This window comes from Physeter macrocephalus, chromosome 11 (genome assembly GCF_002837175.3).
Source record: "Physeter macrocephalus isolate SW-GA chromosome 11, ASM283717v5, whole genome shotgun sequence".
Classification (NCBI taxonomy): domain Eukaryota; kingdom Metazoa; phylum Chordata; class Mammalia; order Artiodactyla; family Physeteridae; genus Physeter; species Physeter macrocephalus.
The window spans coordinates 59,109,152-59,129,989 of NC_041224.1; the positions used below are offsets into that span (position 1 = coordinate 59,109,152).

Below are 20,838 nucleotides of genomic sequence, written 5' to 3' on the forward strand. Positions count from 1 at the left end.
ACACTCCATTTTGACTTGAACTTCATAACCTCTTCTACCCATTATGTATTCTTGATGTGTTTGTCTAGAAATTATTCAGTGACCTTTGGCCCAAACCAAGACCCACTGTTAAAGGAGGACTTCATTTGTAAAAGTCATAGATTATTCAAACAAAGCTTCAGTTGTAGATATTCAAGTCCAATAATCATTTATTTTTGGCCAAAGATCATAGGCATTTACAAAATTAGACTTTCTATTTCATTGGACTGAGTACTTAGGTCAAATACTAGCTTTTCAAGATACCTAACGGTATGATGCTCTTGAGTAAAACAGTTGACATCAAAAGCAGGAAGACTGAAGAGAGAAAAGTGTACTTTTAGCTGCCCTGGGAAAGGAGAATAATGACTTGGAGTTAATGGGGGAGAAAAACAGTGTCCAGTAGAGTGCTGCTCACCCAGTGGGTGCTCAGCAAATGATTGCTGGTAATGGTGGGAATATGGAAACCAAAATGTTGACTCACAAGGAAGTGGACATGATCTCGTCTAAATGTTAATTGTATTATTTGATTTTGAAATACAACAATCTTCAGGAGAAAAAAATGGATATGTGTCTAGCCCTAAGACTATAAATCCTACATAGAAAATGTTTCTGAAATATATATTATGATTGGAAGAAGACAGTTATATTTAACTGTAGTGGAGGAGGCATTAAAAAATAGAGCAGTAGCTTACCAAATTAAAAATACATAATTTTTTTTTTTGGCTGCACTGTGCAGCCTGTGGGATTTTAGTTCCCTGGACCAGGGATCCAACCTGGGCCCCCAGCAGTGGAAGTGTGGAGTCCTAACCACTGGACTGCCGGGGAATTCCCCCCAAATATATAATTTTAAAAAATCTACTTTAGTTTGTTTAGTCATGTTTTCAATGCATCAAGAGGGTTGACTATTAAAAGGAATTGTCTTTGCTGATTTTTGTCTAACAAGTTCTTTTAAAGTAGAAGACACATCATTCAGACTACCTCTTGATTGTTGTAAAATTCAGCAGTAACTTAGCAGAAGAACAATTCAATGAATTGTTGATGAATTCAATTCTGATCTCTCTCTCTGGTTATAGATTTTTCTGAATTAACATTAAACAGTAGCCTGGAAGAAAGGATATCCTTTACTAACATCGTTACCTGCAGCCAGGTGCATTTCAAGTGAAGTGTGCTGATGGGGCCCTCTGTAAGGTAGTATGTTCACTTTTTGTTCTCTGCAAATACTTTATAATGTCTTAAATACCTTTTTTCTTTTTTTCTTTCTACAACATAAATGCTGATTTAATACATTTGGAATATGGATTATTAGTAATCACATAAAAGGCTTACCAGGTGTTACTGAGCAGTGCAAATCTTTAATTTCCTTTCTACCTTCTGTAGTCAACTGACAGTTTAATCCTAAAACCGGAGAAATGAAAAAAATTTTTTTGAGTGGTAATGTCTTTGCATTTGAAATCTGTATATATAGTAGAAGGAGGGTTTGGTCTCAAAACCATTGATGGAAGAGAAAAACCCTAAACAGGCATGCCAATTTGACATTGAAAGCAAAGTTTTGTTAAAAACAGTTGTAACCCAGCCCAATTGTAGGACTAAATCCCAGATGTAAATACCGTTTTTAAAATGTTTAACTTGGGCTTCCCTGGTGGCGCAGTGGTTGTGCATCTGCCTGCCGATGCAGGGGAACCGGGTTCGCGCCCCGGTCTGGGAGGATCCCACATGCCGCGGAGCGGCTGGGCCCGTGAGCCATGGCCGCTGAGCCTGTGCGTCTGGAGCCTGTGCTCCGCGACGGGAGAGGCCACAACAGAGGGAGGCCCGCATACTACAAAAAAATAAAATAAAATAAAATAAAATGTTTAACTTGAGGTAGTATTAACCAAAAGAATTAATGGAATAGCCTTTTCTACGATCTAACTGTTTTTGTGTTTCACAAACAACATTAAGTAGAATCAGATAATGAATAAAATGCCTAACATCATTCTTTCTCTTAAGCAGTGTTTTGTACCCAAATAGATGGATATTAATTTTAGCATTTTAGCATAGTTAAGAATAAAATGGACTTAAAAAAACCAGAATATTTAGTTACAGAGAAGATATATAAATTAAATAATATATAATATTTCTTTGAGGTATTTCATTGAGTAATTTAGCATAAGAAAATTTCTTTTAGAAAAATATATATGCTCATTTACTTGGTACCCACCTAATGCTTCTTCATGGTTGCCTGATAGGATTTACAGTCTGAAAGAACTATTATATCTAAAGGATTGACTTTGTCCGTATGTGTAGGTCAGTGCTAATGTGGCAATCATTTCTACATTAAAATAATATTTCCAGACAGATTTTAAAATAAGTTACAAGACAGTTTGTGCACTGTGATCCCTTTTTGCAAAATGAAAATCAATGTATAATATACAGCAAAATATTAACATTGACTTTGAGAGGGGTGAGATAACAGGTGATTTTTATTTCATTTACGCTTATTTTTATTTTCTAATTCTTCAATCCCAGCTCAAGCCAAAGAGAGAGAGAGAGAGAGAGAGAGAGAGAGAGGTGGTGGGAAGGTAATTATCACAGAACCTGAAAACAGATGTATGTAAAACTTCGAAGGAGAAAAAGGAGGAAGACCCTGAAGAAGATCCCGAAGGTTCTCTGTGAAAGATGCAGCTACAAAATGGATGACCCTGTCTCAGCTCAGGCTCCGCAGCAGAAGCATCAGGAGAACTGCAGCGATTAGTATACAGAGGGTGCAGACTGTAGGTACCATGATCTCCGTCATGATCTGCATGTAACTTAGAAAAGGCTCTGCGGAGGGAGAGAGAGCAACATGGCAGATGAGAATGTGGTCATTTTGGTGAATGCAGCTTCATCCTGAAAGCTTCAGTTGTCTGGATAAACTTGGAAAATGGCATCATCACACTTGCTAATTATTCTCATTTGCTATAAAAGAGAACCTGGTAAATTAAATGTTATAAAAAAAATTATGTGAGGGCTTTGTAAGATATTTCAGAAAATATGGATTAAGAATGCTTAAATTTGGTTCTTCCATAGGTACTGTAATAAAGTCTAAATGTATGTCAATGCTAGTGCTTACTCAGAATATTAGCAGCCATATTCCTCAGTTTCTATAATTCTCTTTGGGGGGATTTAGGAAAGAAAATTCCTTGGAAAACATTTGCATCCTTTCAAAAATGTTTATTGTATATCTTAAGAGGTATAGGAATTTCTGCATTGAAAATTTTTATGGTCATTCTTAACACAACTAAACAGTCTTTAGGAGTTAAATAATAAGCATATTTCATGTGCATTCACATTGTAGTGGACATTTACGAAATACCTGCTTTTAAGTTTTGTGCCAGGCACCCTTGGTTACTGAGATAAATAAGGCACAGGCCCAATTCTCATGGAGCTCATGGGCGCAACAGTAAATTCTACCTCATGTCTCTACATTAAGTTTATTTTAGTTTAGTGGAATATACATCTTTAGTATTTGCCTGATTATTTAGATGAGGGGGGAGGGGACAGTGGTATGTTGGCCTGTAAAAATAGTTGAATTGGTAGGATTTGGTCTAGCATTTTCCACCTCTGATACCACATGGAAGATGAATTCATTAAAACAGGAAGAGTGGGCTTCCCTAGTGGTTCAGTGGTTGAGAGTCCGCCTGCCGATGCAGGGGACACGGGTTCGTGCCCCGGTCCGGGAAGATCCCACATGCCGCGGAGCGGCTAGGCCCGTGAGCCATGGCCGCTGAGCCTCCGCTCCGCAACGGGAGAGGCCACAACAGTGAGAGGCCCGCGTACCGCAAAAAAAACAAACAAACAAACAGGAAGTGTATTTCTCTGGTTGCCCTTATATAGAGAGAAAGACAAAATTCAAAGAAACAAATGATATGCGTCGGCATTTCTTGATGCATGGTTACTTCCTGGTTATTCTACATCTCTGATCCTTTTAGATCCTATTGCATTAGAAATGCCTTCTGTGAGAGCAGGGACCTTGTTGTTTATTGCTATGTCCCCAGGGCTTAAAACACCCTTGAGTCAATAGTGACTGCTTCATAATTACTTGCTGAATGAGTGAATATAATATCTAGAGTGTTTGATTTTTCTTCATTCCATTTGGTATAATGGTTGAATTTCTCCCTCCTTCCAACAAAGCCCACTATAACACAATAGTAGATTTATAAATTTACAGTATGATTCAGAATCAAACTAGAGTAGATAAATTTATAAATAGATTTATAAATTTACAGTATGATTCAGAATCAAACTAGAGTAGATATTTCTTTTTCATGGTAGATTTTTTAAAAATATTTTAAGTGCTGATAGAAATTTGACATTGCTTCAAAGTAAAGGAAAGTCCATTTCTAATCATGTGGTTTTGGAAGATTGACTTAAGGTGGGTCCACATTTTGAGATTTTGGTAATACCATTACATACGTAATTACATGGTTTAATTATCAAAGAATTAAACTCACCTGCAGCAAGCATCTGGTTGTTGATAGAGCACGTTTCCAAGGCTTTGAGGTACCAACTTTCCACCTAATAAAAACCCACTTGATAAGTAAAGTTGTGTTAAACTAGTTTTTTGCTGTTTGAAATCATGTTTGGAATAATATGGGGTAAGAAATATATTTTTTTAATCTGCTCGTAGTTTAAATCAGTTAATAGTTATTGAATGCCTATGTGCATCATTGTGAGGGAGCCAAAGAACAGAGTTTTTATTCTTGAGCTTATAATCTAGCTATCTTTTTCTAATAATGCAATTACTGTCTTTTCTAGTAATGCAAAACTAGTGAATACCTGATAGTTATCAGTCACTGCTTCTATTTATAGTCCCACTAGGCTCACTCTAAAGAATGTTGATAAACAAATGAGTTTTTTTTTAATTAAGACACTCTAAATTACAATTTATATTCCCTGCCATTAGGTGCAGCAGCATACAGAATAGAGAGCTGATAGAAAAATTTGTAGGTTATTGAAAATGGGAGGTTTTAAAGGATTTTTTAAATTATTACTTTTAATCTCATTTTGGAACCAGTGCATTTGTATCACTGTACAATTTGGTGGGAAAAGAAGTGAAGATTATATGGTCATTATATATTCAATTTACTTAACTTTTCATGTATGTTGAAGAATAGGCAGTATTTGTTTGCATTAAGATACAACATTTAGGATAACATTTAAATCACAGTTTCTGTTGACTGTCATAACCTAAAGTAAACAGGACTCCTGCATAACCCTAGTCTGCCCTTAATGCTCTGTGTGCTAGGATTGCATTTTACAGTGTCCTTACCCCATTCTAAGCAAATAAGCAGAGAGGTGGTGAAAGGGGAAGAAACAATGGGCCCACTTGCCAGACTCTGCACCCCAGCTGCCTAGCTGTTCTAAAATCCAGAATGAGTAACACTGATAATTATTCCTACCTCTTGAGGATTGGGAAACCCATTGGCAGTGATAATCTTCTTGTAATATTCAACTGAAGCCTTTGGATAGCGCGGCCTATTTTTCTTGTTGAAATCGACATAGTAGAATCCATATCTATCCGAGTATCCTCTCTCCCATTCAAACTTATCCAACAGAGACCAGGAAGTATACCCTTTTATATTAGCACCATCTTTGATAGCTGCAAAGACATTCCATTTTTAATATATTTCATTTTCTTGGAAAAATAGTAGTGCGAAGATAGTGTTAAATGTTTTCATCTATGAGATTTAGAAACACATTTTAGTCAATCGTGTATTATCAAATTTTGCCCAAGTTAAATAGAAAGATATGTAAAGACGGTTTGTATCTCACCTTTTAGCATTTCATTTGTGTATCCTTTAAGGTATTGAATTCTCCACTCATCACATAATTGGGTACAGTGTAATTTTTGAGATGCTCCATTTTCTGTCACATATATGGGTGGATTGCCGTATTGAGTCTGAAAGGAATCATGGGAACACTTATTGAAGGCTGCCATATTCTAATTGGGTGTGTTTAGCATTTAGTAGATGCCAGTTAACATGTTTATTTAGAGATGAATGTAGGCAGGAGGCAAGTTCATATAGAAGAATATATTTCTTGACAAAGCATCATTTTAGAGAAAGTATGCTTCAGGTCTTGTTCTTTGCCACATATTCCAGTACAGGTGAGAAGAGCAGCAAAATAAATATGAGATAAGAATTTTAAAGTTTTATATATAAATATGTATATAATATATAGACATATGTATAATATGAAATATGTGCATATTACATGAATATAATGTATAATAACCATGTATATGATCTATATATATGATTATTCATAGTAGACATTCATCTTTTTTTCTTGGCCATGCCGTGTGGCATGAAGGGTCTTACTTCCCTAACCAGGGATCGAACCCGTGCCCCTTGCAATGGAAGCACCGAGTCTTAACCACTGGACCACTAGAGAAGTCCACGTTAGTCTTTTTTGTTGTTTTCTTTCTTTCTTTTCCTCTTTCTTTCTTTTCCTTCCTTCCTTCCTTCCTTCCTTCCTTCCTTCCCTCCTTCCCTCCTTCCCTCCTTTCTTTCCTTTCTTTCTCTTTCTTTAAGGCCTATATCGAGTAGCTTCTGAAGTATAAGTAACTGGGTTTTTTAATTAGCTTTAAAATTTAGGCACCTGAGCTTATACTATAAGAACATGAATTCAGGTAAAAAGTGTCCTTTAGCTTAATGTAATAATCACCTGAGCAAAGTTGAGAAGCCTCCTAAATCCCCATGGCACAGAATGTAGCCATTTAGACCCCAGATCAGGCCAGTTTGGGTCAACCAGTTCAACTAGGTCACGATCGTTCTGGTAGCTGGGCCCCTGGCGAGAGGGGTAGTTCCTTTCTGTGATGTACCGAGTCGTAAAATGACCTAATCCCAAGAAATCAGATGTGCCTTTAATGTAGCTCTTTTCCTGGAGTGAGAACACCGGTAACCTCGACATATCCAGGCCTTGCTCTGCACTCTTTCTTCCTAATGAGAGAAGAAAATAGAATTGAACCAAGTTTTATTTTCTCACAATCATTCTCTTGTCATGTACCATGATGATAGTGGCATGTTGACATGAAAGCTGTTATCCAGATCCTGGGCGTTGGAATTCATCTGTGTGGAAATTATAACCTTAGCCTTTCAAACTGGAATTTTGACATTTGAATGCTAGCCAAAAATTTTTAAGTTTATATTGCTTAAAAGTAATATTTTCACAGATTACTCAGTAACTTGTGTGTGGACAATTGTGTCGCCATCTGGAAAAAAGAACTAGGTTATTCCTTCATCAAAAATTGGTAATTTTGCTTGGCTCTGGGAAGGGAACTGGAGGCCAGTGGTAGTGTGGGGAGAGACACGGTCACGTTCAGGCCTTGTTGTAGTGTAAGCTAACATCACCTTTATGTTGGGCAATGTTGTCCTGTCTTTCAAAATTGTAAAAGTGTGTGTCCTTTCACCGACCAATTCTAAATCTGCTTATCTTACACTTTACTCATGTAAAAGGATGTATGTACAAGGATCTTCATTACAGATTGAGTAGGAAGAGATTAGAAGCAACCTGAAGGTCTGTCAGGAGAGACTGGTTAAAAACGTGATGGGATATCCATCAGTACCACACTATGCGGCCATGAGAATGAATGAGGCAGTGCTTCATACACCAACAAGGACGAGTGCCAAGATGGATGCTCAAGTGAAACAAAGATGCAGAGTGTTGCGTACATACAGTACATGCAAGTATATACACATACCGAGCAGCAGTGTTCTTGCTCACACGTGCACAGTGCATCTCTGGAAGTGTACTTCCTTCTGGGGAGGATAGGAGCAGTGGGTGGGAGGGGGGAGGAAGCTTAACTTTTCACTTTTTTGTACTTCAAAACATGTGAAACATGTCCTTGTATAATCTATGCAAAAAAAGTTTTAAATCAATGTATAAAGAGAAGTAACATTTTTATGAGTTGATCTAAAATGTAGCCATAAAAATGTTTCCAAAGAGACTGCTGGCTTAGATTAAATGAGTGAAAAGATTGTATTATTAACTTCCTTTAAATTATTAGCATGTTATTACTTTCAGTTACATGTAGTAACGAGAAAAACCACAGGAATTGTCACTGTAGTGTCTACTACAATAGCCACTCACCATACGTGGCTACTGGAATATGGCTAATGTGACTGCAGCTTCAACTCAGTCACACTGAAGGATTCCATTTTTAATTTTGTTTAATTTGAATTTGAATAGACGCAAATGGCTACAGACTATCATATTGAACAGCACAGATATAGGACATACAGAACATTTCCATGATCACCAAAAGTTCTACTGGACAGCACTCGTCTAGAATTACCTTTCTTCATACATTTATTGTGAATGAAGGGGTGCTTCTGAGATGCCTGGAAGTAATTTGTGAATGAGATTTCAGGCAGAATGATTTCACTACTAAAGAAAATATTAACTGTTTTATTTGTCAGTTATACTTAATAATGCTGAAACAAAAGAAAAGAAAAAGAAAAAACTACTTAGAGGATCCTTCTTTCCACATTGTTTAAGGGAAAAATTGAGCCCTGTTCCCACTTGAATTATCATAGAGTTGGAGATGGTGGGGTCTGGGATTATTGGCTTTAAGCCCAAGAATTGTTCTATGATAGGTAATCAATTTGGCTTTTTAGTACAATCTTGTAGCGCCTGCAGTGGCCTCTGAGGGTCCCAAGAGAGCAAACAGCATGTGAATGATGGGGTGTGTCTGCAGGAATGTTCCATACGGGCACTGTCCCATCGTGAGGGCTTTTTCCTTACGCATCTTGAGGAAATCAGTCTCAAGATTTTGAGTGTATGTGTACAGAACATGTCACAGAACTGGTTATTGTCAAAAGATTTTTAGAGATTATTTTGTCTAATCCCTTCATTTTTAGGTGATAAGACAGACAGGACACGGTGAAGCACCTTGCCCAGAATCGCTCACTGATTAGTGGCAGAGTTGGAATTAGAACTTGCTGCCTCCTACTCCAGACAAGTCTTGATAAATGGTGCTTTAGAAAGGGAAATTTTTGAAATGTTGAAACATTCTTAGTCAAACATCTAAAATAGCCTTGATGTGTGAGATATAGCGTATTTCACTGTCATCCTTGTCTTTTTTAGGGAGGTGTGGGCTGATACCTCTAAATCACAATTATATGTTTAGATTCCTATGGCCAGACACTGCTGGTTGCCTACCCAATAGGCCCATGCCTGTCTTCTTCCATGCCCTCTTTTCTCATCCCCTTCCAAAGGGCCACATCCTTTCTGGGAGTCTTGACCCCTCCCCAGGCTCTGAGGCTCTAGCCCTGGTGGTGTAGGGCACCTTGGGGCATTTGACAGTTCTGTCCCTTGAGGCACAGCGGGAAGTCAGCTGGGAGTAGACGCTGTTTCCTGGGAAGATTTTCCTTGTTAAAAACAGGTATGATAGTACTATTCCCTTTTTTTCTGCCTCAGGGTGGTGATGTGTGAAGGTGATGCCTGGAGCTACTACAGCCATCTTGTGGCCTTGGGGAGTGGCTGATGAGCTAGCTAAAAGTGCCAGAGTGGAAAGATGGAATGAGTCTGGGTTCTCAAAGACAACCCTGAGGGCTGGATTAATTAGCTGTGGATTATCCTTTTCTGGATTTCAGGTGAGATGATACATCCCCTACTTTTCAAGCCATTTTATTTGGAGTTTTCTGTTATGTGGCAGTTAAAAGCATCGAAATTAATACAGCCTTGTGAGCTCTGTCTTTATTCTCTTCTCTGACACTGTGGAAACTAGAGCTTGGAAAGTATTTCTCAAGTGGCAGAAAGAACCAGCAATAGGACTCACTCCACCCATGACTGTGTCTTTGACTTCTCACTCCTACTTCACTACAGTTGGATGGAGTGGAGTGGGGAGGAGGAGACAGGAGAACAGAACACAAAAGAGAGCAGCCTGGGTTTCCCTGGTGGCGCAGTGGTTGAGAGTCTGCCTGCCGATGCAGGGGACGCGGGTTCGTGCCCCGGTCTGGGAAGATCCCATATGCCGCGGAGCGGCTGGGCCCGTGAGCCATGGCCGCTGAGCCTGCGCGCCCGGAGCCTGTGCTCCGCGACGGGAGAGGCCACAACAGAGGGAGGCCCGCATACCACAAAAAAAAAAAAAAAAAAAAAAAAAAAAAGAGCAGCCTAGAGAATTGCTAATTTTTTTCCCCTGGATTCTGAAATTCTCAATTTCCAGGTCTAGGAATTTGTTTGGATGTCCCCCACCCTCCCAGTTTGAATAACCAGTTCTAAATTCTTTGGGAGCTGGGTAATCCCTCGAGTGCCTCACCCAAACCGACCCAGCGTGTTCTTCTATCCCCCTGCCTTTCGGTCATTTCACTTGAGCTCAATACTGTTGCTGTGGTATCTGGAGTCTTCAAAACGTGACGTGGCTCACCGATATGGTCCTTCATGACTTGTGGGTAGTCACCGGCGTAAATGGGGTTGGCAAACCAACCCAGGCAGAACTGTAGGTATCTCTCGGCAGCCTCTATGTCCTTGGGGTTACTGATGTCCACAGGTTCCCCCCAGTCGCAGTTTAATGAAATCCCCACCAGACCTTATAAGAAGAGAAAGAAAAGGGGGTGGCAGGCAGAGTGACATTGCTCCTCTGGTCACCCGTCTGTTCTCAGCACACATGGTGGCGGGGCTCACCTTGCTGCTTGCTGCGCCATGTGTTGTTGTAGGAGTGCCAGGCTTGGGCATGGGCCTGGAAGAGAAAGGAGTCCATCGGAGGTACCTGCCTCATTCATTTCTCTCCTCCCTTTCAACCCAAGGTGGCCTTTCTCTCCTTCCTAACTCTAGAGATCATTTTAAGTCCTATCCTTTTCATGAGTCCAGCCTTGATTAGCCTAATCCATAGTCTCCCTTCCTCTGACCTCCATTTTCTTTGTGCTGTGGAGGAAACTTGCTCTAAATCTGGCATAAACACATAAGCCACCACTTTGTGTTATTTATTGTTTCTAAGATGTTTGCTAACGTGTCTTGTTTTGTTCCTGGTTGTCCTCTGTAGTAACTAGGCAGTGCTCTCAGCATACGTGCTCAGGAAGTTAGGAAAAGGTAATACCAAGCATCTGAAACAGTCTTGAGAAACAGAATCCAAAATGTGCCAACCTGCCTTCTCTCCATATTCTCTCCCAGGGACCCACTGATATCTTCAGAGCCCTGCCCTTTAAATATTCACAGTTTAAGAAATCCTAAGCCAAATAGGGAAAGATGAGAAAGTTCTCTTGCTGACATGAATTTGAGGGTCTGGTATGTCCCCGGTGATCCCTTGCCTGCCCGCTTGATCAGATTGTCCACCTTCTGTTGAGAGTCCACTGGGGCCATCAGGACTCGCACCCCTGTTCCCCAGTCATCATCACCTGGACCCTCATATATGTCCTGGAATGTGACCAATCCCCTCCCCTGCTTCTCAAGCCTTTCCAATAGCCTTGTAATTCACCCGTCGTTATCTCCTCTCAATGTCCCCCTCAATTTCTGCCCTAACTGAGCCTGACTGCTCCTAAAGACCGCAGCCACGGCAGCTCTTTCCAGCAGACGCCACTTTTTCCCCTCACACCCCACATACCTTAGGAGAGTGTCTGCCTTGCTCTTTGTTGCTGCTTCCAAACGATTTCTCCTTCCTCCTTCAAAAACTCCAGGTCCTTTGAAGTCCGTGCTATCAGACAAGCACTCCTAACCCCTTCCTGCTGCTGTCCTTCACCAACCTCCAGTGACTTTGCTCAGTCACTGAAGGTGTTAGCCCCTAGCTCACTGTCATCCCCCACTTCCTCCTGTCACCATTCCTCACAAAGAGTTTAGACCTGTAGGTGACAAGTTTTCACATGCATGTGCTCCAGCCCCTTGGCTAGACTGCAAGCTCTAGGGAGCAGTCACGGTGTTGTCTGGGCTGCAGTGTCCAGCAGAGTCCTGGATGACAGGACACTACCTCATAGATCCTCATGGAAGGGAAGGGGACCCTGTTAAGGTGAGGTGGCAGAGGACTGGGCTCAGACTCGGGACCTGGGGTGGGCTCAGCTGTCACTGGGACTCACCCTTCCACCTTGAACCCAGCCTTCACTCCCAGAAGGACCCACTTCACCTTAATGACGTGATGTGCCGCCTTGTACAGGCCTGTGCCGTGGAGCTTCAGGCCAGGTGCGTGGTGGCCCGTCTCGTAGCCTTTTTCTGCCATTGTCTGCAGGGATGGCAAGTGGGGACCACAGGACCTGTGTACCCCAGGCAGGGTACACTCCTGCCTGGAAAGTGGGTTTTCCCACCTGGAGGGGGGCCTTGCTTACCCGAGGATCACTGAAAGTGACCCAGTGCTTCACCCGGTCCCCAAAGGCCTCGAAGCATAGGCTGGCGTAATCACTGAAGTAGTTGGCCATGCTCACATTCTGCCACCCGCCATACTTGACCTGGAGCAGCTGCAAACAGAGGGGTGGAGAGAGAAGCAGGTGCCCCAACCCTCTAAAGCATTAATAGTACTCCATCTCCTCCCCATCACCTCCCTGAAGCCAATGTCTTGTCCTCTGACCTCCCACCACCCTGTGTCACAGAGAGGTACATAAGCGGCTCCTCTGCCAGCTGGGCCGTGATCTCCACAGAGCCTTGTTGAACGAATGAAAAAACTGCTTGAATAGTGATGTCTAACTGTGAGGTTCTTAAGCATGTTGAGGCTTTATGGAAATCGCCTGGGAGGGGGCGCTCGTATATGAGCACATACAGTTCTAACAACCTGGGGGAGAAAAGGCTAAACAAACTTACTCATTATTCCATCAACTCTTACTCAAAAGATGCTTCTTTCTTTATAGTCTGAGTTGTCGTTTCCAGGCCAAATGTTTTGGAAAACATCAAAATCTGCACTTACCACTTACTACAAACATGTTAAACCAGTGGGACCTCCCTGCCGTGGGTAAGTTGGGAGATTTCTTCTTCACTCCCTGCCATCTTCCTGTCCCGAGCCAGAGCCCAGACCCCAGCCTTTGCCCCCACCCTGGCAACCCCAAGTGCCCAGATCAGGCTCCCTCCTGCTGAGCTGAGCTCCCCTTGGGCCTCTGAGCCTGAGCAGCCTCACCTGTGGGAGATCCCAGTGGTGCAGGGTCACGATGGGGGTGATGTTGCTCTTCAGGAGGGCGTCAATGAAGTCACTGTAGAATTGGATTCCCTTCTTGTTCACCCCGTCAGCTGAAGGCGAAATAAAAGGGGGGACATGATGAGAAAGGACCTTGGCCTTGACCTTCTGAAGTGCACTATTCCTGGGCCCTGGAGCTTTCTGTAGGCCTGAAGGCACCCTCAGCCCACCGGCACTCGGGTCTCAGATGGTGGAATAGCTACTGCTGGGAGCCCAGCTACCTGCAGAACCCGTGAGAGCTGCTGCTGGGGAAACCGTGCTCATGGGCTGTTCTCCCCACCCAGGACTCTGTGGTGTCCCCGCAAAGCCAACACGGCCAAAAGGGGCCACTCCTGGGCTGGGGCAGTGTGGCCTTAGCTCACCTCGGACACCGGTGGGCAGGAGCCGGGGCCAGGACAGGGAGAACCGGTAGTGGCTGACGTGCAGCTCCCTCAGCAGAGCGACGTCCTCCTGTGCAGAAAGGGGTGGGTGCAGGGCAGGGTCAGCCGGACCCCACCAAGGCTCCTCCTGTACGTACTCCTCATCTATGCAACAGGCGTGACGCCACCTGCCCCCGCTTCCTCCTGGGGCTATGCCAGGAGTCAAGTAAAATGCAGGATATGAGGATGCTTTGAGAAATCCATCAGGGTGATGGATCCCCAATCCAGAGAGGAAAGTGGGTGCTGAGCAAAGGGACAGAGGATGAGCTGGTCCCGCTCTCTCCACAGGGGGCCCATTCCCATGCAGGGACCAGGGGTTCAGGCTACTGTGGCCTGTAGGCCCTGGGGTCATGGCCTCAGCCCTTCAGCTGCCCATCTCTTAGACTAAGGCACTGGCTCAGGTGGGGCCCAGCTTTCCTTTCCTCCTTCATCCACCTTCCCACATCCTGGCCCTCCCTCCCCAAGCCCCAGTCACCACCGACCCCTCCCCGCTCGGCTGCACTGGGATTGGGGATGTTTAGCAGAGCACTTGGTTGACATTGTCACTTGGGTTCCCCCAATATGTCTGTCACCTCCCAACTCTCCCTAGGTGATGCTCAATCATATACACACATGCTCACCCATCACTCACCTGGACCTTGTAGTAGCCGTTACAGGCCACGTCTGCAGTCTCCTCCCCAAGCACATTCCCTTTCCCACTGTGCGTGAAGGTGTCCCAGATGCTGGGCCCTTTCCCGTCCTGGTCCCAGGCGCCCTCAGTCTGGAAGGCGGAACTGCCCACGCCCCAGGAGAAGCCTGCAAATGGAGACCCCAAGCTGGGCTCTGAGTCCCTTCCCACTCCCCACCCAGTACTGGGACCCTGGGCTGTGCCTCCCAGGCCACAAGGCAAGCCCCCTCCCCAGCAGCCTGCCCTGTCTCCCTAGGAGTGGGAGCATGTGTGGTAGGGCGAGGGGAGACACAATACGTTAAATGCATTTATCTGCACCATTTTAGCTCTGATTTGCATTTACTATCTATACAGTAACTTAAAAAAAAATCTGTTAGGAACTTCTTTTATTTCGGAACAACTACATGGAGTTATTTTCCCCATCCTACCTATAAAGAAGCTAAAACACCAAACTCCTTGACAAGTCAGCCAAGGTAGGCAAGCTGACAGACAAATGGACAGATGGACAGACCAACGGAGGAGTGGACATACCAAGTGGGAAGGTTCCATAGTAGAAGGAGGCCTCTTCTAGGGATTCCTTCCTGGTGGCCCCCAGCCTGGACACCAGCAGTAGCACCCACCAAAGAGTGACAGTCCTCACTGGCTTCATGGCACCCAGCTCTCCCCCATACCCGAAAAAGCACATCTGACAGGTGTAGGCCCATGCAGCCAGGGCTTAGGGGGAAGATCCTGGCTTGGGGAAAAAGGAGGGGAGGAGGTGGGACGAGGTGGAGGCGCTTTATCTAGAGAAGCGTTGGCTCTTCTGGGGTCAGCTAGTCCCTGGCTTTGCTGGGACCCACCAGCTCAGGCTGAGGCTGGGCTCCAGATACGATTCCAAAGTTAAACACTAAGGAGGACAAAGACCAGGCATGGGGAGCTCTGGGTCTGATAGGCAACGCTTCAAACCCTGTCTTATGGGGGAGACCCAGCCTATACCCTGTGATGGCCTCAGTATGATGGGGAAACCACTCTGCCTTAGGGACGCTCCAGTCTGATGGGGCTGGCAGGACAACCCACACAGCCCCTGCAGCACCCCACCTACACACTGTGGCCTATGCAAAGAGACAGACCCCTCCCCAAGCCGGGGGTCATGAGCAGGGTCACCATCCCAGGGTCTTCTGTCCTAAGGGTCAGGGCAATTCCCTTCCCCTGGGCTCCCCTCTCTGATGCCAGCCTAGCCAGCTTACCCAGGATTGTCCTCGGTTCCAGACACCCCCAGAGTAGCAGCTGGTGGCCAGAGCACTGTCAGACTGACCCCCTCAGGGCCTGTGTGCCCCCCCCCCAAGAGCACAGCCCTCAGCCCAGCGAAGGCTCTGGTTGGGGGTGTGACCAGTGGCCTAACCCCCCTACAAAGAGCTTCAATAGCCCCAATTCAGTGGGGAGGGCAGGAATGCTGAGCTGGCTAGCGGGGCCTGAGTCAGCAGCCAGGCAGCTTGGCCCTGGGCCCGGGGCATCCAGTCAGCCCCCTCCCAGGGTAGAGGAGCAGTGACCCAGTCCCCTGGTCCCTTCTGGGCCCAGTGTGCCACCTTCAGCCCATCTTAGCCTATGAAACTCCAGGTGGTGGTCGGGCGGGGAGTAGTGTGTGTGGGCATCTGTCTCTGTGTCCACTCCTTCCTGCTGCCAGAGAAAGTTCACTGTAGAAGGTAAATTTGGTTTTCCCACATCACCCTCCTCTCTCTGGATCCCTCATTCATTCCTTTACTCACTCACTCATTGAATCACGACTGTCTGGGGAATTCCCTGGCGGTCCAGTGGTTAGGACTCGGCGCTTTCACTGCTGTGGGCCTGGGTCGATAGAGCCCTGGTCTGGGAGCTAATATCCCACAAGCCTCTCCGCATGGCCAAAAAAAAAATCACAAGTGGCAGCTAGATCACACCCTCCCTGGAAGCTCAGCGCCTCCTGCTCCCCACCCAGGCTGCCAAGGAGGTCCCCCACTGTGCTTCCTTCACTATGGTGCCCTCACCTCTCCATATCCCTCCCCTCCCTCCCCCCCACTTGCAGCTCCCTGCATCTCACACAACCTCCAGCCACCCTGCCTTCAGCTAAGCCCCGCTGTAGCTCCTTAACGGGGCAGGTCTTATTACCCCTTTGTGGTTGATGAATTTCTTTCTGCCAGAGTGAGGTGGGACCTGGTCTGAGTCCTCCAGGGGTTGGGGATCTTGCAGGACAGGGAGGCCAGAGGGAGTGTGAAAGCAAGGTGGTTTTAAGCGCTGTGCAAAAATCAAATCAAATCAATCAATAAAAATAAACACTGTGCCAGGGATAAGGGCTCTAATGGAAGGATGGACAGAACACTGTAGAGGCGCAGGGAGGTAGGGCTGGCTTCAGAGGCAGGGGACATTGGACAAGATACTTGAAGGATGTGGAAGCACTCGCTAGATGGCATGGAGCACGTAAGGCATGGGAACTGACAGAGGGGACAGCATGAGCAAAGGCTCTGAGGTGTGTCTGGGGACCTGGCAGCTTGGTATCTTCTCTCCTCTTGCATCTGTCCTACAGTGACCAGGCAGGGCTGTGGCCTCAGGTGAGCAGACCACTGGACGTCACCCTCGTGGCCATCTCTTCTGTGGGTGGACTGCCGTGAGAGTCCAAGGCCAGTGGTGCGCTATTTGCACTGGTGCTGCTACCTGCCCCGCCAGGCCTGTGGGCCCTGGGGACTCTGCTCTCCAGGCTGAGGTTGGCAGGAATCATAAAACTTTAAGACCTGATGTCATCTCTGAAAAATGCCCCCTTCTCTCAGAGCCAGGGGCCTAGTGTTTGTGATGAGGGAGGGGCTAGTCAGGCCGGCCTGGCCAGGGGCTGCTTGGGGTCTGACTGCAGACCCAGTCTCCACCGTCTGATCCCCGTTCTCCTCCACAGGCTCCAAGCTGGAAGGACGTGGGCCTCACAGCTGGGTGGCCACCACCCACCCTCACTCCTCCCAACCCCATCCCACTCCAGGGTTGCTTGGGCCCTGCCGGAGGCTTGGAGCAACCAGGGTAGAACCCTTCCCTTGGGTGGGTGGGGTGTTCTAAAGTCCCTGGAGGCCAGGCCTGGCTGAAGAGCAGGCGTGTTGGGGGATAGGTGGGCCTCTTTATCTTCCCCCTTTTCCCTCCCCGCAAGGGGCTGCAGAGTGGGGGTCCCTCTGCAAGCAGCCTCTGTAGGGCCCAGGCCAGAGTCTAAGCTCTATGACTTTTAGGAAGGGACTTGGTAAAAGCAAATTGTCTGGTCTTCCATCCGGGGGAGCACTGATGGGTCCAAGGCACAGGGGCGCAGTGGGTGTGGGTATGGGAGAGGCTTAGCTCAGCCCGCTCTGTACCTCTGGATCCTTCCGAGGGAATCGAGGGGCTGGCGTGGGAAGGACACTGGGGATCCATGTCGCCAGGAACTGGCCGTGGGCTCCAGTGACAGGCACTTCCTCTCTCTGGGACTGAGGCTCCCTATCTAGAATGAGAGCTACTATCCCTGCTGGCACTGCAGGGCCCAGCCATTCTATTCCCTGGTCCTAGGAGCTAATCTTTCTCTCTCTGGAGAGGAAGGGGCCTCTAGGCCCCATCCAACCCTCACTTCTTCCCACCAGCTCTGCAGCCCAACTCAGCCCTGCCCAGCCCGGAGCTAAGGGGACAAGTCCCAGGAGACAAAGTTTAGTGCTGTGTGACATTGGGCCAGCCACTGCCCCTCTCTGGGCCTTCATTTTCTCCTCTAAGGAGGCTGGCTACCAGCTGTCTGGAGTCTTCCTCAGCTCTGGGTTCATTAAAGAGGTGACAGGCTGTTTTCAGGTTGTCTTGTCTCTGCAGGAGCTGGGCTGGGATGGAGGCAGGGGATTTGCAGGGATGAGAGTGGGGCTGGTTAAGCCCATCAGGGTGTTGGTTGGTGTTGTGTGTGTGTGTGTGTGTGTGTGTGTGTGTGTGTGTGTGTGTGTGTGTGTGTGTCTCCTTTCTCTTGGGGAAAGGAGCCCATCCTGGGGTGCAGAGCTGTCCTGGGAAGCAGGAGTACAGGGGCAGGAGTGGAGTGCTTGGTTTATAAGGAGCACTATGGGCCTGAGTCAGACTTTCTCCTGAGTTTTCTTCTGAGGATGGAGCAGACAAGTCCTCTGTGACAAACCACTGGGAGAAGAGTGGGGGGAAAGGTGGGAGGGATGAGGAGAGTGGCCTGTGGAGCGGAAGAGGGAGGTGGTTAGGATCAGAGTCTCTGGAGTCAAGTATATCTTTGAATCCCAGCTCAGCATCTGCCAGCTGAGTGTTCCATACAAGTTACTGAATTTCTCTGAGCCATTTTTCATATATAAAAGGGGATGACAGGGACTTCCCTGGTGGCACAGTGGTTAAGAATCCACCTGCCAATGCAGGGGACACAAGTTCGATCCCTGGTCCAGGAAGATCCCACATGCTGCGGAGCAACTAAGCCCGTGCGCTACAACTACTGAAGCCGCGCGCCTAGAGCCCGTGCTCTGCAACAAGAGAAGCCACCACAGTGAGAAGCCCGCGCACCACAATGAAGAGTAGCCCCCGCTCGCCGCAGCTAGAGAAAGCCCGCGCACAGCAACGAAGACCCAACACGGCCAAAACTAAATAAATGAATAAATAAATAAATGGGATGACAATAGTACCTGCTTCATAGGGTCATTTAAGCATTAAATGACATGATAGATGTAAATGCTTCATGCAGTGTCTGGCAGAGAGAAAAGCCCCAAAAAACTATCTCCGTGGGAGTTCTCTGGTGGTCTAGCGGTTAGGATTCAGCGCTTTCACTGTCATGGCCCAGGTTCAATCCCTGGTCCCGGGATTGAGATCCTGCAAGCCATGTGGTACAGCCAAAAAACAAAAACAAAAAACTATCTCCATCATCGATGCCATCATATTGTGAAGGCTGAAATCCAGCTCTGCCACTCACGGGCTCTCTGGGCGAGGCACAGAGCCTCAGAGCGTAGACGCTCCCTGATGTTCTGACAAGGGGTTTCCATGATCGGAGAGCTTTGTCTGGGAGATGCCAAAATCCCTCTTTGCTGTGGGCTCTGCAGGAGCCAGGCCTCTCTGTCCGTTGAGGCCAAAGCTCCGCTCCCCAGAACACCAGTCACTGCCTGAGGGCAAGTTGCCTAGGGTGTCAGCAGATTTTGAGGGCTGCTGCTAGTTCTGGCTCTGTGAACAAAACCCAGGGCCTTTTACCTTCTAAGTGTTGATGGTAACGTCCAAGGTCCACTTCATTTCTCTGAGCTCCTACCCTGTATTATAAAAATGTGCAAACACACAGAAAAATGGAAAATTTATACTGCCCACACTCTGTGCCCACCACTGAGACTATACTTGCTTTATCACACGTCCATCCCTCTTTTCCTCTCTCCACCCAGCAATTCATCTTACTTTTGGGATGCATTTCAAAAATGAACTGCGAGTGTCAGTTCACTTCACCCCTAAACCCTTTGGTAGGCATATCATTAACTATATTATGGTTCTTTTGTTTTCGAGGTAAAATTTGCTTGCAGTGAAACTCACAAATCTTTTTTTTTTTAATGTCTTTATTGGAGTATAACTGTTTTACAATAGTGTGTTAGTTTCTCCTTTACAACAAAGTGAATCAGTTATACATATACATATGTTCCCATATCTCTTCCCTCTTGTGTCTCCCTCCCTCCCACCCTCCCTATCCCACCCCTCTCATGGTCACAAAGCACAGAGGTGATCTCCCTGTGCTATGCGGCAGCTTCCCACTAGCTATCTAATTTACATTTGGTAGTGTATATATGTCCCTGCCACTCACTGACTTCGTCACAGCTTACCCTTCCCCCTCCCCATGTCCTCAAGTCCATGCTCTAGTAGGTCTGGAAACTCACAAATCTTAAATGCACTCTTCTGTGAGTTTTGACAAATGCAGTCACGTGTAACCAAACCACTGTTAAGATATGGAACATGAATTTGTTTCTTTCGAACTGAGTCATGCTGCATCTTTCTGAGGACTTTGGGGGAAATTCCCATGGGTCTCAGAAGCAGGAATCCATGTCATCTTCTTTCCCTCTGATTTCTGGCTGCTTGGAAATTCTGAGATATGTTTGTGGCCTGCTTCCAGCATGTGTACAGGACATGTTATGCATTTCTGTGTCATCTTACTCTCCCTTCTCTGCGATTTCCTTGTCTTATTTTTAAATCCTGCTGAGGTATATACAACTCTACAAGCTGATTCTCAAATCCTTTTTTTGGAACAAGACTGAAGGAGTTCTGCATAATCATAGTGGAATTTTCAAGATATTTCAATGGTTTGTGGTGGCCAAATATGTGAAATTGAGGCTGTTCCAGTAAATCTGGAATGAATTGATAACCTATCCACGGAGTATGAACCTGTGTGTAGAGTATGCATGTGTGTACACACACACACACACACACACAGAGTATTGGAGGGCACACATATGAAGAATTCTTTTCTTGGTCCAGACACTGGCAGTGAAACCATCAATTCCAAACCCAAAGAGCCCACTCACCAGTGGCCTTGCTGCCTGGGACCCCTGCAGGCAGAAGTTGGGGAGGGGATGGTGGTCTGAATAGTGGTCTTGGAGGGCTGGAACAAGCCATGATGATGGTGACGTGTCCAGGACCAGGCTGCCCAGCTAGCCAGC

The 20,838-nt window shown here is 46.2% G+C and overlaps 2 protein-coding genes across 5 annotated transcripts in view; one reads left to right on the plus strand and one right to left on the minus strand.

The window, feature by feature from the left end:
• Positions 1 to 2,607, plus strand: part of ZWILCH (zwilch kinetochore protein) — a 37,888-nt gene extending 35,281 nt beyond the window's left edge. For both annotated transcript variants that reach the window (XM_007127839.3, XM_007127840.3), the window contains exons 18-19: positions 1,092 to 1,206; positions 2,524 to 2,607. In XM_007127839.3, the coding sequence (XP_007127901.2) occupies positions 1,092 to 1,180 (89 nt within the window). In that variant the 3' untranslated portion in view covers positions 1,181 to 1,206; positions 2,524 to 2,607. The remainder of the gene's footprint in view (positions 1 to 1,091; positions 1,207 to 2,523) is intronic.
• Positions 2,461 to 14,897, minus strand: LCTL (lactase like). 3 transcript variants are annotated; one of them, XM_007127841.2, is made up of 13 exons: positions 14,744 to 14,897; positions 14,177 to 14,340; positions 13,489 to 13,576; positions 13,070 to 13,179; positions 12,291 to 12,419; positions 12,092 to 12,187; positions 10,663 to 10,717; positions 10,406 to 10,567; positions 6,703 to 6,977; positions 5,809 to 5,935; positions 5,436 to 5,635; positions 4,488 to 4,551; positions 2,461 to 2,817 (listed from the first exon to the last, which is right to left on the minus strand). In XM_007127841.2, exons 1-13 carry the CDS (start codon positions 14,895 to 14,897, stop codon positions 2,702 to 2,704), a joined length of 1,740 nt encoding a protein of 579 aa, XP_007127903.2. In that variant the 3' UTR covers positions 2,461 to 2,701. The 3 variants fall into 3 exon arrangements, with proteins under 3 accessions (XP_007127903.2, XP_054944022.1, XP_054944023.1); XM_055088047.1 differs by lacking the exons at positions 4,488 to 4,551; positions 5,436 to 5,635; positions 13,070 to 13,179; ... (1 more) ...; positions 14,177 to 14,340; positions 14,744 to 14,897 and having other exon boundaries at positions 2,692 to 2,817; positions 12,291 to 12,380; XM_055088048.1 differs by lacking the exons at positions 4,488 to 4,551; positions 5,436 to 5,635; positions 12,092 to 12,187; ... (2 more) ...; positions 14,177 to 14,340; positions 14,744 to 14,897 and having other exon boundaries at positions 2,692 to 2,817; positions 12,291 to 12,380.
• Positions 14,898 to 20,838: the final 5,941 nt, after the last annotated feature.

Excerpts from the sequence above, each read along its gene's own strand:
- LCTL (XM_007127841.2), bottom strand. The coding sequence starts at position 14,897 with ATGTGCTTTTTCGGGTATGGGGGAGAGCTGGGTGCCATGAAGCCAGTG. Across the intron at positions 13,180-13,488 it reads CCTGCCCACCGGTGTCCGAG|CTGACGGGGTGAACAAGAAG; the intron begins GTGAGCTAAGGC and ends TTTCGCCTTCAG. Across the intron at positions 12,188-12,290 it reads TCACTTTCAGTGATCCTCGG|ACAATGGCAGAAAAAGGCTA; the intron begins GTAAGCAAGGCC and ends CCATCCCTGCAG.